Source organism: Caloenas nicobarica, chromosome 1, assembly GCF_036013445.1.
Source record: "Caloenas nicobarica isolate bCalNic1 chromosome 1, bCalNic1.hap1, whole genome shotgun sequence".
Taxonomy (NCBI): Eukaryota; Metazoa; Chordata; class Aves; order Columbiformes; family Columbidae; genus Caloenas; species Caloenas nicobarica.
In genome coordinates, this window is record NC_088245.1 from 213,893,828 (window position 1) to 213,912,260 (window position 18,433).

At 59.2% G+C, this 18,433-nt stretch overlaps 1 protein-coding gene across 1 annotated transcript in view; it reads left to right on the forward strand.

Moving 5' to 3' along the window:
- Nucleotides 1–377: 377 nt before the first annotated feature.
- The window catches only part of ARHGEF17 (Rho guanine nucleotide exchange factor 17), a 42,875-nt gene continuing 24,819 nt past the window's right edge, over nt 378–18,433 (forward strand). Inside the window, exon 1 of the mRNA XM_065643529.1 lies at nt 378–3,317. Within this exon, the coding sequence (XP_065499601.1) occupies nt 378–3,317 (2,940 nt within the window). The remainder of the gene's footprint in view (nt 3,318–18,433) is intronic.

The window sequence follows — 18,433 nt, forward strand, 5'->3', positions numbered from 1 at the left end:
GCAATCCCCCCCTTTAAAAAACAAACAAACAAAAAAAACCACGAAAAATTAAATTGAAAAAAAAAAAAAAAAGGCGAAACCTCCAACCATCCCCCTCTGCGGGAGGAAACCACGCCTCCGGGGAGGAAAGTTTATTTGAATGCAACAAATAAAAAAGCAGGGGGGTGAAGGGAGGAGAAAAAACCCGAAAAAAAAAAAAAAAAAAAAAGAGGGGGGAGAGAGAGAGAGCGAGAGCGAGCAAACAAAGCGGGAGGGATGAAGGCCGCGGGCAGCCCGGAGGAGGAGCGGGGCCGGGCGGTGCCTGCGGGGCCGGGGCGCGGCGGGGCCGGGGCCGGGGGGCGGGCGGAGGCGGCGGCGGGGCTGGGGGGGGGCAGACAATGGCGGAGGGGGGCAGCGGTCGGGGGGTAGCGGCGGGTCGGTGGTTCCTGCCCGCCTCCTCCCCGCCTTCCTCCTCCTCCTCCTCCTCCTCCTTCTTCTTCCCGGGTAGGAAAGTTTCAGCGTCGATCGCGGAGCAACAACCGGGCCGGGTTTTTGGCAGCCTGGCCCCATCGGTACGGCAGCTTTCGCTTCGTTTTAGCGAACCGGAGCCGCCGGGCCCGGTTCATGCCGGGGTTCAACCACCATCCCCGGTTTTGCCGCCGCCGCCGCCGCCGTCGTCGCCGCCGGGCCCGGGGTTGAACGCGGAGCCGCCGCGTTGGCCCAGCGTCCCGGCGATGCGGAAACTCTTCGGGGAGAGCTGCCGGCAGAGCCCCGGGAATGGGAAGGGCGGTGGGATGGGGAACGGGCACGGCGTCGGGAACGGGAGCGGCCGGGGAGCTCCCCCGCCGCCTCCGCCCCGCAGCCGCGTCCCGCACCCGGCTCTCGCCCGGTCTCCCCGCTGCGGAGCTCCGCCGGAGCCCGGCCCGCATTCCTGGCATAACTCGGCTCGACCGCAGCCGCCCTCCTCCTCCCCATCGCCCCGCTCCAACGGGGAAGATGAAGCGGCGGCATCCCGGTCTCCCCGCCTTTCGTCGGGCAGCGAGGGCGAAGGGCCGAGCGGTGACCAGCGTCACCGCGCCGTCCGGAAGAAAAAGAAAGAGAGCGGTGGTTGGGAGAGCCCGGCGGGCGGCGAGGCCGAAGGCTGCGGGAGTGTGGTCCCCCGTCACCCATTGCCCGTGGTGGCCCGTGTCTCCAAGGTGAACATCCTGCCCTTCGGCAGCCCCGGCGGGTCGCGGAGCAGCAGTCGTTATTCCAGCACAGAGACGCTGAAGGAAGAGGAACAGTTTGGGATCTGTTGGCCCAGCCAAGGGCGGACTCTCCAGGCAAGTTACGGTGTCTATCGGTCACCCAGTTTTGGGACAAGTGATGGCCTGGCGTGGGGGCAGCCGGCGGTCCGCGTCCGTCCCAAGCTGTCACTGGGCACGGCCAAGGCAAAACCAGACTTTGGGAGCGAGAGCCTGCACCAGCCAGGGCTGGAAGGGGAGCAGGCCAAGCACCGCAAGTCCTTGTCCAACCCCGACATTGCTAACGAGACCCTGACGCTCCTCAGCTTCCTCAAATCAGACCTCTCGGAGCTGAAGGTGAAGAAGAAAGGGGTGAGGATCGGCCTTGATGCGGACTCCGACGGCTGCTCCGGCATCGCCAGCTCCTCCGCGGGCAGCCACGGCACCGCTCAGCCCCCCAGCCGCTGGGCGCCGGGCGAGCGGCCAACGCTCAAGGACCTGACGGCCACGTTGCGTCGCGCCAAGTCCTTCACCTGCTCCGAAAAATCGGGGACGCGGCGGCTTTTCCTACAGAGCACCATGAAGCAGAGCTCCTCCGAGCTCCTCCTGGCCACCGCCGACAGCCAGGACCAGGTGGCTTCGGATGGAGGGCAGCGAGGGGACGAGGATGCTCTCCCCATGGTCATCCAGGACCAGTACATCCAGGAGGCGAGGCAGGTCTTTGAGAAGATCAGCAAGATGGGTTCCCAGCAGGACTATGGCTTCGCGGCCGAGGAGAAGGACAGCGGAGGTGTGGAGGGCGCCGAGGTGGTGGCACCAATGGGGACAATAGACGTGGCCCTTCGGGGACAAGCGGAGAGCACGCGGTGTTTGAAGGAAGTGGAGCCGGAGGAGAACCTCGCTCGCAGGAAATCCGTGGAGGAGCTGTTGGGTCACGAGTCGAGCGTGATGGACGAGGGCATCGTCACGGAGCCGGAGCCCACGGGGATGCCCTTCCAAGACCTGCATGAAGCCATGGACGCCTGGACGCTGCCCAACGCCGCGCCGGCAGCTGGTGACACCGAGATGCCAGCGCCCGCTCACCCGGCAGCAGCGGTTGAAGACCTTCCAGCCAGCAAATCCGAGACACCGAGCACCCCCGGCAGCCTGCGCCGCCGCCGTAAGTTCCCCTCGGCGGGTGCCAATGGGATGGAGGGCGGCAGCGAGGGCGGCACCGAGTCCTACCGCTCCCTGAGCGACCCCATGCCCCACCGGAGGTGCTCGGTGGCGGAGGAGGCGAAGAATTTCTCCGTCGACAGCAACCTCCTGGGCTCGCTGAGCGCCAAGGCGGGCATCCCCCAACCCGTTGCCATCGCGGGCAGCGCGGGCAGCGCGGGCAGCGACCTGTCGCTCGGCAGCGATGGGCCGCGGGACTACAGCAGCCTCATCCAAACCATCGTCAGCCAGCCCGGCGCCATGGCGAAGCTCGTCGATGAGAAAGGCAACAGCAAGACCATCAAGAAGAAGTCGCTGAGCGACCCCAGCCGCCGCGGCGAGATGCCGGCCGGCACCTTCGAAGGTCCCGGTGAGGCCATCAGCGAGCTGGAGCCCAGCATCCCACCGTCCAGCAGTGAGCCCATCCTCTCGGCGCAACCAGCAGCGCCGGGCGCCGGCCGTGGTTATGGCTTTGACCCCAAGTTGGCCGATGTGTTGTCCCCTCGCATCGCGCGACGCAGCTCCAAGAAGCGCTCCAACCGCGCGGCTCACCAAGAAAACCAGCCGCCGCCAGCACCCGCCGTCCTCGCCAAGAGCCGCCCGGCCACCAAGCATGTCCGTCACACCAGCGAACCCACCACCTTCGTCCCCATCACCGTCCCCGAGCCGCTTGTCCCCTCTGGCCACCACAGCCACCTCCCCGCGCCGGCTCCCGGCCGCTCGCCTGGTAAATCCTTCCCGAACCTCCAGCCTCCTTCGCTGGAGGATGTCACCAAGCGGTACATGCTGTCCCTCAACTCAGGTGACGCGTCCCCCGCTCCCGGGGATGGACCTCGCTCGCCACCCGCTGCCCCACCGCCCCGGCTGTCCCGCTGCCCACGGCCGCCCGACGAACACGGCTCCAGGACCAAGCCGCAGGTGGTAAGTGCCCGTCCATCCTAAAAACACCTTCTTTTCACGGGGTACATGACCCCTCCAAAGCGCTGGTGGCTTCGGGGGGTCCCTCTGTGGGGACAAATTCCCATCCGCGGATGCGCCACTGGATGACCAAGAGCTTTCCCAGCCCTTTCCAGTGGTCCCAAGGGGATGAGCTCTTGTTTGTAGGAGTGACCTTCCCAATAAAAAGGCGATTTTTGGGTGGGAAGAAGCAGTTTTCAAGTTAAATAGCACCAAATTTTGGTGGAAGGCAGTTTTATAGATCTATATTATATGCTATATTAATATATAGCATCTCCTGGCGATGCTATATAAAGTTCTGGTAAACGAGTGTGCTCTGGGCTGGCCCTGAGATGCCTTTTCCTTGGCAAGGAGGGCTTAAATGGTCCTTTTACTTGGGATTCCTCATGCCATACCCCTTATTGAGCAAATCGGCATGTTTTCCCCCAAAAGATCGCCATCACTGTGCCTGGGACCGTGCGGTTTGTTGTGCTGCCGGCGTGGGAAAAAGGGGGAAGAAATATTCCTGTGGACTGAATATTTTATAGATGGGTAAAGTTTTATCTCATTGGTGGAAGAATGAATGCTGCTTGGAGGATGCAAAGACGGTTTCGTCGCCCCGTGTACTCTGGGGTCTTTCCTGGGGTGGGTTTTTTTGGCATCGCTGACCCCTCGGCTGGCGTTTGGAGATACGCTTGGGTTCCCATCTCTCCGGGTGTTTGTGCCGGGAAGCGCTTGGCAGCACCACCTCCCCCTGCGGCACCCACGGGGCTTTTAATAGCTCCAGGCGAAACCCAGAAATACCCATTCCCGCGGAGGACGAGCCGAGAGCTCGCGGGAACGGGGCTGGCAGGGCTCTCTCGTCCCACTTCAAGGCCGATTTCAGAGGACGTGCTGGACCGTTCCCTTCCAACAGCCACCGGCAGCCAAGCGTGAAGTCCCTGGGGCTGAGCCTGGACGTGTAACCCTTGCTGGCCGGGGCAGAGCCGCATGGAACGGGGGGGGTTTGTTTGTATGCACCCAAAATCCAGATCCCTGCGGCATTATTCCACCATTATTCCCGGGGTCAGGTATCCCTGCAATATCATCTCCCCAGGATGTTCTCCTGGGGTTCCTCCTCCCTGCAGCATCATTCCACCAAGATATTCTCCTGGGGTTCAGCATCCTTGCAGCATTATTCCCCCCAAGGTGTTCTCTTGGGGTTCAGCATCCCCAAAGCATCATTCCCCCAAGATATCCCCCTAGGATCCAGCATACCCATAGCATCATTCCCTAAAATATTCCCTTGGTGTTCGGCATCCCCACAGCATCATATCCCCAAGAAGTTCTCCTGGGGTTCACCATGCCTTCAGCATTATTCCCCCGAATATATTATTTTGGGGACCAGCATCCCTGCAGCATCATTCCCCCAAGATATTATTGTGGGATCTAGCACCGTGCAGCATTATGCCCCACAAGATGTTCTCTTGGGGTTCCTCATCCCCACAGCATTGTCCCCCCAAGATATTCACTGGGATCCAGCATCCCCACAGCATTACCTCCTCAAGATATTCTCTTGGGGTTCAGCATCCCTGCAACATCCTCCCCTCAAGATATTCTCTTGGGATCTGGCATCCTTGCAACATCCTCCCCTCAAGATATTCTCTTGAGGTCCATCACCCCTGCAGCATCACTCCCTCAAGATATTCTCATGGTGTCCAGCATCCCTGCAGCATCATTCCCTCAAGATATTATTGTGGGATGTAGCACCCTGCAGCATTATGCCCCACAAGGTGTTCTCTTGGGGTTCCTCATCCCCACAGCATCGTCCCCCCACGATGTTCTCTGGGATCCAGCATCCGCACAGCATCATGTCCTCCTGGTGTTCAGCATCCCTGCAGCATCATTCCCCAAAATATTCCCCTAGGGTCTGGCATCCTCATAGCATCATTCCCCCAAGATGTTCTCCTGGGGTCGAGCACCCCTGCAGCGTCATTCTCCCAAGATATTGTCCTGGGGGGCTCTGCCCCCCATCCAGCTCCTTCTCCAGCTGTTGTCCCCGTTGCAGTACAACAGCCGTTGGTGGCCAAGAACAAGGAGCTCTTGGATCCTCCGTAAAACATCCCCTTGCAAATAATCATGAGTGAATTTTGCAGCAGTTTTGCCTGATGTATCAGCTCAAAGTGAGGTGTTTGTCCTCTGTGATCTCGGTGTGAAAAGTGCTCTTGAAGCGTTAAGCGTTATAATTAAGCGGGGTAGCGAGGAACCTCCCGGGACCGCGGCTGACGGCACCGTGGGGACGTCGGCAGGTCCCCAGGGCAAGGCAGCGCACCCGGCGGCATTTCTTTATAAAGAAATATCTCTTACTAAATTATTAATATGTTAAGTTTATATAATATGTGGTTTATATTAATGATTTATAAAGACATATTTCTGATTCAGGCGGCGTCCCAGGGACGGTGCCCACCCCATGGTGACCCTGGTATCAGGGATGCTCTGCTGACCCCCGCACCCCGATACACCCCCCAACCCTGCTCACTTCGGCATTGTTTTGGGTGGATTTTTACCGACTCCGGCACTGGGCTTTGGCAACTGAGAGCCCAGTTTGGCCGAGCATCACCTCGGGGACACGGGCCACCCCGCGGGGCCGGACCCCGGGGATGCTGCTCCTCACCTTGCTCGAACCCGCCGGCCGGGTGCGAATTTTCCCTTTTAAGGGCAACACCGCAGCTGTATCTTCAAATCTCTCTCCTGCCTTTGAATTTCTTTGTGCTGCAGCCATAACACAACCGAAACCAGCATTTTTATTTCTCTGTTTGATTTATGATATAGCGGAGCGGGGATGTTTTATTTCAGATGGCACCAGCCAAGGCTGGGGGGGGTGGATGGGGACTGAGCCCTGCAAGGGAGTTGCTTTAATTATAGGCGAGAGCATCAAGGACCGGATATAACTTGGCACCAGGACGGCTGGCTGGGAGCGGAGATTTACATGTTCCCTGACCGATGGAGAAGAAATAAGCTGTATTTTTTATTTTATTTTTTTTCCCCTCCCTAACTCAATGGAGAGGGCCGGCGTCATGAGGTCGGCCGTCTGCTTGGGGAAGAGGTCACTGCTGCTTGGGGATTTTGGGGCGTTGGAGCATCTGTCCCACGTCACGGTGATGGTCTGTCTGTCCTGGTGTCTGTCTCCAGCAGACGATGCTGGGGAGGGATTAACAATGGGGTCTGACAAGAGTTCCGTGATGCTCCCCCAAAATATTCTCCTGGGGTTCAGTATCCCTGCAGCATCATTCCCCCAAGATATTCCCCTGGGGTTCAGCATCAATGCAGCGTCGTCCTCCCAAGATATTCCCCTGGGGTTCAGCATCCCTGCAGCATCATTCCCCCAAGAGATTATTTTGGGGTCCAGCATCCCTGCAGCATCATTCCCTCAAGATATTCCCCTGGGGTTCAGCATCCCTGCAGCATCATTACCCCAAGATATTCTTTTGGGGTTCAGCATCCCTGCAGCATCACTCCCCAAGAGATTATTTTGGGGTCCAGCATCCCTACAGCATCATTCCCTCAAGATATTCCCCTGGGGTTCAGCATCCCTGCAGCATCATTACCCCAAGATATTCTTTTGGGGTTCAGCATCCCTGCAGCATCACTCCCCAAGAGATTATTTTGGGGTCCAGCATCCCCACAGCATCATTCCCCTCAGGATTATTTTCCCAGCCCCCATGGTTTGGGGGTGATTTTGGCAGGATTTTTTTGCTGTTTGCCGGGTTCGGCTGCCCAGCGCGTCCCGGCCGGGAAGCGGTAACGTGCTGTTCTCCCTCGGCGGCAGGACTGTTTGTCCTGGGCGCTTTCCAGCGATCCTCCATGGGGCCGGAGCCGGCCAAACCATCCTGGGTGCAGAATTACTCCTTCACCCTGTGTCTGATACCAGGCACGAGGCTTTTCATTCCCCAGCAGCACGTCCCACTCCGGGAAGAAAGGATGCTTTGAAGAAAGCAAGAAAAAATCTGCAAAAAACCCAAAACATAGATGTTTTTCTGCCTCCAGCATCCCATGAGCCGCACACTCATGTTCACACAGCAGCCCGGCACTGAGCAAGGGTGCATTTGGGGTGCTTTTGGTTGAATTTGGGGTCTGTTTTCTGCTTGGCAAAGGTACAAGCGGGATGCCAGGCTGGCATCCCCTTGCCTCTTTCCTTTTCCCCGTGGCCGAATCCAGCACGGGATGGAAAATTAGGTATGTTCGCTGCCATGCTCTTGTTTGTTGACTTAGCAGCGGTCGGATTAAACAGGAAAATATTGATTTAAATATAGCACCTCGCGGGAGCGGAGGAGTCGTGGGAACGCGACCCCCCCGGCGCCCCGGCCGCTGCCTCCCCCACCTGCTGCACCCCGAAAATGTCATCGGGGACAGAGGGGGATCCCCAGAGGGGGACATCAGGGTCATGTTCCCAGGGACACTTGCGTAAAAACCCCCCATCCCTCCCCAGCATCCTCAGCTCATCCTCCAGATCTCATCCTCACTTTAGGTTCATCTCTAGGACCGGATCCGTGCATTGACCATATATATCCCTTGGCCCAAATTTGGCATCTTTGCCCCTATTTATCCCTCCGTTCCCTGTGTAAATCCCCGTAAAAACCAGGTTTTTAGGCCACGGCTGGGAGTTTTCTCATTTTTTGGCGTTACTGGGAATCTATAATTAAAGGTGTTGCGCGGGGAGGATGAGGATGGGTGAATCTTGGCTTTTCTGTCGCGATGTCTGCGCCGATGGTTTGCCCGGTTTTTGCACCTCTGGCCCCACCGTGCTCAGTGAAATGCTGGGGGAAACTGAGGCACGTGGGCTGCATTTTTGCCTCTTGTCTTCCCTGGTCTAAATAATCTCCTCAACTCTGCCCATTTTTGCCCCTTCCCGGGGCCAAAATCCCCTTAACTCAGCCCGTTTTTGCCTCTTTCCTTCCTCGGTTCCAAAATCCCCTTAAATCTTCCCATTTTTACCCCTTCTCTTCCCCGTTGCCAAAATGCCCTTAAGTCTTCCAGTTTTTGCCCCCTTCATTCCCCAGTGCCAAAATCCCCTTAAATCTTCCCCTTTTTTGTCCCTTTTCTTCCCCCAATTCCAAAATCTCTTTAACTCTGCCCATTTTTGCCCCTTTCATTCCCTGGTTCCAAAATTCCTTTTGACTCTCTCCATTTTTACTTCTTTCCTTCCCTGATTCCAAAATCCCCTTAATTTTGCCCAGTTTTAACTCTTCCCCTCCCCACTGCTAAAAATCCCCCTAAATCTTCCACTCTTTGCCCCCGCCCTTCCCCGGTTCCAAAATCCCCCTAAATCTTCCCATTTTGGTCCCTTTCCTTCCCCAGTTCCAAAATCCCTTTAAATCTTCCCATTTCCCCCCATTCCTTCCCCAGTGCCAAAATCCCCTTAAATCTTCCAGTTTTTTCCCCCTTCTGTCCCCGGTGCCAAAATCCCCTTAAATCTTCCCTTTTTTTGTCCCTTTTCTTCCTCGATTCCAAAATCTCCCTTCCCCAGAGCGAAAATCCCCCTAAATCTCCCCATTTTTACCCCTTTCCTTCCCCAATTCCAAAATCCACTTAACTCTCCCCATTTTTGCCCCTTTCCTTCCCCGCTGCCGGTGTTTTGAACACCCTTGGGTGACACGGAGGATGTGTCACCCAGAGCCACCCCCCTTAGTCCTTGTCCCTTGTCCCTGTGCCTGCCCCCACTTTAATTAAAAGCCTCTAATTAATGAAGCGGCAGAGGGGCTGGAGCAGCTGGGATGCGCATCCTTGGAGCCCAGACACCCCAAGGTGGCACCCGTGGGTGCCCTGTGCCGGTGTCCGTGGGGCAGGATCTGGCCCCGCAGCGAGAGGGTTAGTCCTGGGCTGAGCCGGGGGCTGGGACCGGCCTTGGCCCGCGGCCGCCTGGCCCAAAGGTCGGGTTCTTGGCAAGGTGACAGGGCTGCAGCGATGGGGGGGACGCTGCAACGGGCCGGGTGTCAGCTCCGCTTCCAGCCTGCGGAGAGACCCGTGACCCCGCGCGGGTGCTGGGGTGCACGTGCAGGGGTGCGCGGGGAGGTCCTTGGTTGCAGGGATGCGCGGGGAGGTCCCTGGTGCTGGGGTGCACGTGCAAGGGTGCATGAAGAGATCCTTGGTGTTGGGGTGGACATGCAGGGGTGTACAGAGAGATCCCTGGTGCAGGGGTGCACGAGGAGGTCCTCGGTGCAAAGGTGTATGTGCAGGAGGTCCGTGGTACAGCGGTGGATGCGCAGGAGGTCCCTGGTTGGAGAGGTGCACGTGCAGGGGTGCATGAGGAGGTCCTTGGTGCAGACGTGTACACGCAGGAGGTCTGTGGGAAAGAGATGGACACGCAGGAGGTCACGGGTGCACAGGCAGGGGTGCATAAGGAGGTCCTTGTCGCAGGTGTGTACGTGCAGGGGTGCACAGAGAGGTCCCTAGTGCAGAGGTGGACGTGCAACCGTGCACGGAAAGGTCCTTGGTGCAGGGCTGCACGTGCAGGAGGTCCTTGGTGCTGGCATGTACGTGCAGGTCCTTGGTGCTGGGGTGTACGTGCAAAGGTGCATGGGGAGATCCTTGGTGTTGGGGTGGACATGCAGGGGTGTACGGAGAGGTCCCTGGTGCAGGGTTGTACGTGCAGGGGTGCACGGGTGGGTCCCTGGTGCAGAGGTGCACATGGAGGACGTCCCTGGTTGCAGAGATGCACATCCAGAGGTGCATGAGGAGGTCCCTGGTGCAGGGGTGTACGTGCAAGGCTGCATAGGGAGGTCCTTGGCGCAGAGGTAAATGTGCAGGAGGTCCCTGGTTGCGGGGGTGCACAAGGAGATGCCTGGTGCAGGGGTGTACATGGAGGAGGTCCCTGGTTGCAGAGGTGCATGTGCAGGGATGTATGAGGAGGTCCCTGGTGCTGGGGTGTACGTGCAAGGGTGCATGGGGAGATACTTGGTGTTGGGATGCACATGCAGGGGTGCACAGGGAGGTCCCTGGTGCAGGGCCGTATGTACAGGAGGTCCCTGGTTGCAGAGGCGCACGTGCAGGGGTGCACAAGAAGGTCCTTGGTGCAGAGGCATATGTGCAGTAGGTCCATGGTACAGAGGTGGATATGCAGGAGGTCCCTGGTGCACAGGCAGGGGTGCATGAGGAGGTCCCTGGTGCAGGGGTGTACATGCAGGGATGCACGAGGAGGTCCCTGGGGCTGAGGTGTATGTGCAAGGGTGCACGGGGAGGTCCTTGGTGTTGGGCTGGACATGCAGGGGTGCACGGAGAGGTCCCTGGTGCAGGGCTGCATGTGCAGGAGGTCCCTGGCTGCAGACATGCGCATGTAGGGGTGCATGAGGAGGTTCTTGGTGCAGGGGTGCACATTCAGGGATGCACAGAGAGGTCCTGGGTGCAGGGCTGCACATGGAGGTGGTCCCTGGTTGCACAGGTACTCATGCAGGTGTGCACAGGGAGGTCCTTGGCGCAGAGGTGAATGTGCAAGCATGCACAGAAAGGTCTTTGGTGTAGGGCTGCACATGTAGGAGGTCCCTGGTTGCAGACGTGCACATGCAGGGCTGCATAAGGAGGTGGCTAGTGCTGGGGTGCTCATGCAGGTGTTCATGGGAGGTCCTTGGTGCAAGGGTGGATGTGCAAGCTTGCACGGAAAGGTCCTTGGTGCAAGGCTGCCCATGCAGGAGGTTCCTTGTGCAGGGGTGGACAAGCAGGGATGCATGAGGAGGTCCCTGGTAGCAGGGATGTATGTGCAAGGCTGCACGGGGAGGTCCTTGGTGCTGAGGTGCACGTGCACGAAGTCTCTGGTGTAGGTGTGCACATGCAGGAGTGCACAAGGGCGTCCCTGGTTGCAGAGGTGTTCATGCAGGGCTGCTCAGGGAGGTCCTTGGTGCTGGGGTGTACGTGCAGGGGTGCACGGGGAGGTCTCTGGTGCAGGGTGGATGTGCAAAGGTGCTTGGAGAGGTCCTTGGTGCCGGGCTGCACGTGTAGGAGGTCCCTTGCTGCAGAGGTGCACAAGCAGGTGTGCACAAAGAGGTCCCTGGTGCTGGTGTGGACGTGCAGGGGTGCACAGGGAGATTTGTGGTGCTGCTGTCCATGTGCATCCCCGTACAGGGACATCCCTGGTGCTGGGATGCACGTGCATCCCTGCACGGGGAGCTCTGTGGTGCTGGGGTGCAGGGGAAGGTCCTCGGTGCAGGGGTTCTTGTGCAGGGGTGCACACAGACGTGCCTGGTGCAGGGGTGCAAGGGTGCATGGGAAGGTACCTGGTGCTGGGGTGCACATGCACGAGGGATGCACAGAGAGGTCCTTGGTGCAGGGGTGCACATGCAGGAGGTTCCTGGTGCAGAGGTGGATGCACAGAGGTGCATGGGGCCATCTCTGGTGCTGGGGTGCACATGCAGGGGTGCATGAGGAGGTCCCTGGTGCAGGGATGGACGTGCAAGTATGCACAGAAAGGATCTTAGTGCAGGGGTGGACGTGCAGGGAGAGGTCCTTGGTGCAGGGCTGCATGTGCAGGAGGCCCCTGGATGCAGGGGTGCACAAAGAGGTTCCCCCGTTGCAGGAGTGCATGTGCAGGGGTGCACAAGGAGGTCCCAGGTGCAGGGATGCTCATGCAGTGGTGCATGAGGAGGTGTCTGGTGCCAGGGTGCTGGTGCACGGGTGCACAAGCAGGGGGACACAGGGAGATCCCTGGTGCTGGTGTGCACGTGCAGGGGTGCATATCTGGTGCAGGGGTGCACAGGGAGATCCCTGGTGCTGGTGCAAGGGTGCATGAGGGTGCAAGGATGCATGAAGAGCTCAGTTGTACCAGTTTGCATGTGCAGGGGTGCACAGGAAGATCAGTAGTGCCACTGCGCACCTGCTTCCCTGCACAGGGAAATCCCAGGTGCCGGGGTGCACGTGCAAGGGTACAGGGATAGATCCAGGGTGCTCTGGGTACAGGGGTGCACAGAGACATGGGTGCTGCTGGTGCACACAGCCAGAGTGTGGGCTGCACCGTCCCCATGTGTGCATTGCACAGGCTGCTCTGGATTTCTGGGCACCCTGCCTGCGCCCTGCCTGCGCCGTGCCCGTGCCCTGCCTGTGCCCTGCCTGCGCCCTGCCTGCGCCCTGCCTGCGCCGTGCCTGCGCCCTGCCTGCGCCCTGCCTGCGCCCTGCCTGCGCCGTGCCTGCGCCGTGCCTGCGCCCTGCCTGCGCCCTGCCTGTGCCCTGCCTGCGCCCTGCCTGCGCCCTGCCTGCGCCCTGCCTGCGCCCTGCCTGCGCCCTGCCTGTGCCCTGCCTGCGCCCTGCCTGCGCCCTGCCTGCGCCCTGCCTGTGCCGTGCCTGTGCCCTGCCTGCGCCCTGCCTGTGCCCTGCCTGCGCCCTGCCTGCGCCCTGCCTGTGCCGTGCCTGTGCCCTGCCTGCGCCCTGCCTGCGCCCTGCCTGCGCCCTGCCTGCGCCGTGCCTGTGCCCTGCCTGTGCCCTGCCTGTGCCCTGCCTGCGCCGTGCCTGTGCCCTGCCTGCGCCCTGCCTGTGCCCTGCCTGCGCCCTGCCTGCGCCCTGCCTGCGCCCTGCCTGTGCCCTGCCTGTGCCGTGCCTGTGCCCTGCCTGTGCCCTGCCTGTGCCGTGCCTGTGCCCTGCCTGCGCCCTGCCTGCGCCCTGCCTGTGCCGTGCCTGTGCCCTGCCTGCGCCCTGCCTGCGCCGTGCCTGCGCCCTGCCTGTGCCGTGCCTGTGCCCTGCCTGCGCCCTGCCTGCGCCGTGCCTGCGCCCTGCCTATGCCCTGCCTATGCCCTGCCTGTGCCGTGCCTGTGCCCTGCCTGCGCCCTGCCTGCGCCCTGCCTGCGCCCTGCCTGCGCCCTGCCTGCACGCACGCCCACTGCTTTGTGCCTGGGATTTTCCCTGCAGAATTGCCCGTCTCTGAAGCTCCTGCTTGCAGGAGGTGGCCTGCATCTCTGATCTGTTCTTGCAGGGGAATCATAGAATCATTTTGGTTGGAAAAGCCCCTCAAGATCATGGAGTCCAACCATTAATCCACCCCTGGCACTGCCCCATGTCCCTGAGAACCTCATGTCCGTCTGTCCAACCCCTCCAGGGATGGTGACTCCAGCACTGCCCTGGGCAGCCTGTTCCAACGCCTGACAGCCCTTTGGGGAAGAAATTGTTCCCCAGATCCAACCTCAGCCTCCCCTGGCGCAACTTGAGGCCGTTTCTTTGTGTCCCTGTCTCCCTTCAGCCTCCTGTTCTCCAGCTGAACCCCCAGCTCCCTCAGCCGCTCCCATCACACTTGTGCTCCAGCCCCTTCCCCAGCTCCGTTCCCTTCTCTCAACTCGCTCCAGCACCTCAAGGCCTTTCTTGGCACGAGGGGCCCAAAACTGCCCCCAGGATTGGCGGTTTGGCCTCCCCAGTGCCCAGCACAGGACGGTCACTGCCCTGGGCCTGCTGGCCACACCAGTGCTGGTCCCAGCCAGGATGCTGGTGGCCTCTTGGCCACCTGGGCGGGAAGCAGCGGGTCGGCGTCTCTGAGATGTGCGCATGCAGTGTTGGTCCCTCCTCCTGCCCTCAGCTGGGATGGAGGCTCAGAGCTGCCTGGGTCTTGTTGCTGGGTGATGGGAAGGACCAGAGAGGTGACATGCCAAGGTCTCTGCTTGCCGTGACTTTGCTGCTAAGATCTACACCTGCCCGGCGCAGGCAGGTCCTGATGGAGCAGCTCCCGCAGCTTTGGGAGAATTTCTCCTAAGTTTGGGTGCAGCCTGAGAAGAGGTTTTTCGTTGGAGAAGATGATGCTGTCACATGCAGTGAAGATGCAACGGGGCTGCACCAGAGTTTGGTCCGTATGGAGTTTCTTCCCCTTCTCACAGGGCTTTCCCCTGAAAGGTGGGGGAGAAGATTCTCTTCCTTCCATCCTTCTTTCCATCCATCCATCCATCCATCCATCCATCCATCCATCCATCCGTCTCCACCCATCTAGCTCCATTAATTTATCCATTTCTATACACCCATCTCCATCTGTACATGAATCTCCATCCACCCATCTCCATCCACCCAGCCATCCATCTCCATCCACCCGTCTCCATCCACCTCCACGCATCTATCTTCATCTATCCATCCATCTATCCATCCATCTATCTATCCCTCCATCTCCACCCATATCCATCTACCCATCTTCATCATCTCCATCCATCTCCACCCATGTCCACCTATCTCCACCCATCTCCATCCATCTCCATCATTGGCGGCCAACAACAGAACCCAAGGGCATGGCAGGAAGATGTGCCGGAGGAGGTTTAGGTTGGGCATTAGGAAAAGGTTCTTCACCCAGAGGGTGCTGGACACTGGAACAGGCTCCCCAGGGAGATCTCATGGCCCCAAGCCTGACGGTGTTCAAGAAGAGACTGGACAACGTCCTCAGACACACGGTGTGACCTGTGGGGTTGTCCTGTGCAGGGACAGGAGCTGGATTCGATCCTTGTGAGTCTCTTCCAACTCAGGACGTTCGATGATTCTATGGTCCATCTCCTCCCATCTCCATCCATCTCCATCCATCTCCATCCAGCCATCCCCCACCATCTCTCCCCCACCACCCATCCGAGACAACAGGCCCCACTAGCCATGCAGACATGATTTTCAGAGCAGGCATGGTCCATCTTCCAGAACATCCTCTCCTGAAGGCATCAAGCTCAATTTTCACAGGCAGAACCCCCTAAAGCAAATAACCTTGCGATTTCCACCGTGGTGTTTCCAGACCAGGATGTGTCCGGAGAAGAAAAATCAACCACTTCCACCCCCCTTCTCCCTCAACGTGGCTCTTTTTAAAGCTCGGATGGTTGGTCCCGGTGGGGCTGTTTCTCTGGGTTGCCATGGCGAGGATGGGTGAGGAATTTCGAAGGGAATGGCTCCAGTAACTGTACTCTTCTCTAAAAATAGCATGTTTGCTTTTTGGGTCTTTGGGAACTGCGACCCGGCCAATGGGAGGGAGGATGAACATCAGCATCTGGGGAAAAAATATTCCAGTAACTCCGCTCGTCGTGCAAAGTCCCGTCGGAGCTGCTGGGCTTCTGGGGAGCTGGTCCCAGTCTGCCCAGTCCCTGCCTGCACTGGTACCAGTTGCTCCGTGACCACCGTTCCTGCTTGCAGAGGGGGGTTGTCTCCAAGTTATGTGTCGCCTGTGCCTTTTAATATATTATTTTAAGTTGAATCCTTTTAATTTGAGGGGCACAAAGGTTGATGGCAGGAATGTTTTGGGTTGTGTGACCCTCCATGTCCTGTGATGTCCCAGAGCCCCTGGGCATGTCCCTTTTAAGGGAACTAGGGAATGGCCACCACCACCTTCCACCCCACCGGTGACATCCAAGACACCAACAAACCCCACTAGGGCATCTCTGCATGGGTGTACTGGGAAAAGACATCTGTGGTGGTATCTACCACCAGGTCCTCTCCAGAGAAGCCACCATCCCAATGTGGCAGTGACCACCACCAGGTCCCCCCTGGAGAAGCCACCTTCTCAACATGGGGACAGCCACCACCAGGTCCCTTCCGGAGGAGCCACCATCCTGATGTGGAGATCACTATCACCAAGTCCCACCCTCAAAGAGTCATTATGCTGACATGGGGACAGCCACCACCAGGTCCCCGCCAGAGGAGTGACCATCACGATGGTAGGATAGCTACCACTAGGTCCCCTCTGAAGAAGCCACCATCCTGATGTGGGGATGGCCGCCACCAGGTCTTTTCCAACAGAACCACCATCCCAACATGGTAACGGCCACCACCAGGTTGCTTCCAGAGAAGACACCATCCCCATGCGGGGACAGCCACCACCAGGTCCCATCCAGAGTAGTGACCATCATAGTGGCAGGATGTCTACCACCAGGTCCCCTCCGGAGAAGCCACCATCCCAGTAGGGGAGCAGCCACCACCAGGTCTCATGCAGAGGAGCCACTGTCCCAACAGAAGGATGGCCACCACCAGGTCTTTTCCAACAGAACCACCATCCCAACCTGGAAATGGCCACCACCAAGTCCCCTCTGGAAAAGCCACCATCCCAACATGGGAATGGCCACCACCAGGTCCCATCCGACGGAACCACCATCCCAACAGGGGAATGGCCACCACCAGCTCCCCTCTGAAGGAGCCACCATCCCAACATGGGGACATCAGCAACCCCACGTGGTTCCTGGGGCTGGAGAACATTTCCTTGGCGGTGCAGTAGAGTTGCTATTTGTGACTGCCCATTCCCGAGCCCATTGGTACTCTCCAAAAAAAACAAGCAGGGAGTTGTTTGCACGAGAAGATTGGCATCTCCAAGCCCAGGAGATGGTTTCCTGCTTTTTTTAGCCGGAGTAGCAGCAAACTCCTCAGCCTGCCCTCATTTGGCATCCTTCTTCTTGCTTTTTAAAATTTTTTTGGAAAGGTTTCATCTTGACCCCTCGGCAGAAACGCTGTTGCTAGCGGTAGGGGATCATTTTTGGTCCTTATTTTTGGGTGGTTTTTTTGGTTGCCCCAAACCCTGTTGAGATGGGATGTAGATGGCTCAGAGCCTCGGTAAGCAGAGAGGGGACTCGTCCCTTGGTCGTCCGAACCTGGCACAGGTCAGTAGATGCCGAAATGCCCCTTTTTTTTTGCACCCCCTCTCCTGGGGTGCTGCCATGACAATGACATGACAGGGAAGGCATCACCTCTCGCCTCGCTGTGATGTAACGTGAGATGTGGGCGTTCCTGGCGAGGTCCATGGTGCCCCCCCCCACCAGCTCCTTGCCTCCCTGATTGCAGCCGTGTTGGGCGAGGGGACCCTTGGGGTGTGGGGTGCTGTGGGGTTGGGTGTCTTTGTGGCACGTGTGATGCTGGGGATGGGGGCTGGTGTAGGCACAAATCGGGTCTTCTGCTGGTGGTGGCACCCAGGCTGCTGCCAAGGGCATGGAGCCAGGTGACGGGGCATGAGAAGGGCTGGGGCAGGGGCATGGCAGGGGCTGCTCGGGGCTCCTGGGTGTCCATGGACTCCTGGGTGCCCATAAGCTCCTGGGCGTCCATCAGCTCCTGGGCATCCATCAGCTCTTGGGTGCTCATGGACTTCTGGGTGTCCATATAGCTCCTGGGTGTCCATCAGCTTCTGGATGCTCATGGACACCTGGGTGCCCGTGGACTCCTGTGTACCCATCAGCTCCTGGGTGTCCATCAGCTCCTGAGTGCTCATGGACTCTTGGGTGTCCATCACCTGCTGGGTGTCCATCAGCTCCTGGGTGCCCATGGACTCCAGGGTGGCTCCCAGACATCCATCAGCTTCTGAGCACCCATCAACTCTTGGGCGCCCTTTGGCTCCTGGATACCTCTTGGCTGCTGGTGCCCTCAGAATTCTGGATCCACATGAAGGTCTAGGTGCCCATTGGCTCCTGGTGCTCATCAGCTCCTGATGCCCAATGGCTGCTGGGTGTGCAATGGCTCCTGGATGCCTTTTGGCTCTCAGATGCCCATCAGCTCCTGGTGTCCATCAGCTACTGATACCCATCAGCTCCTGGTGTCCGTCAGTTCCTGATGCCCATCAGCTCCTGGTGCCCATCGGGACCTGACGCCCATCAGCTCCTGGTGCCCATCAGCTCCTGATGCCCATCAGCTCCTGGTGCCCATCGGGACCTGATGCCCATCAGCTCCTGGTGCCCATCGGGACCTGATGCCCATCAGCTCCTGGTGCCCATCAGCTCCTGATGCCCATCAGCTCCTGGTGCCCATCAGCTCCGGGTGCCCATCAGCTCCTGGTGCCCATCAGCTCCGGGTGCCCATCAGCTCCTGGTGCCCATCAGCTCCAGGTGCCCAATGGCTCCTGGTGTCCATCAGCTCCTGGTGCCCATCAGCTCCTGGTGCCCATCGGGACCTGATGCCCATCAGCTCCTGGTGCCCATCAGCCCCTGATGCCCATCAGCTCCTGGTGCCCATCAGCTCCGGGTGCCCATCAGCTCCTGGTGCCCATCAGCTCCAGGTGCCCAATGGCTCCTGGTGTCCATCAGCTCCTGATGCCCATCAGCTCCTGATGCCCATCGCCTCAAGTGCCAGACTGATGCCTTCCTGGTTACCCCAAGTTTGCTTGCACGTCCCTCACCTGGATCCACACCCCATGCCACCAGCCACCCAGGGCACCTCCTACCCAC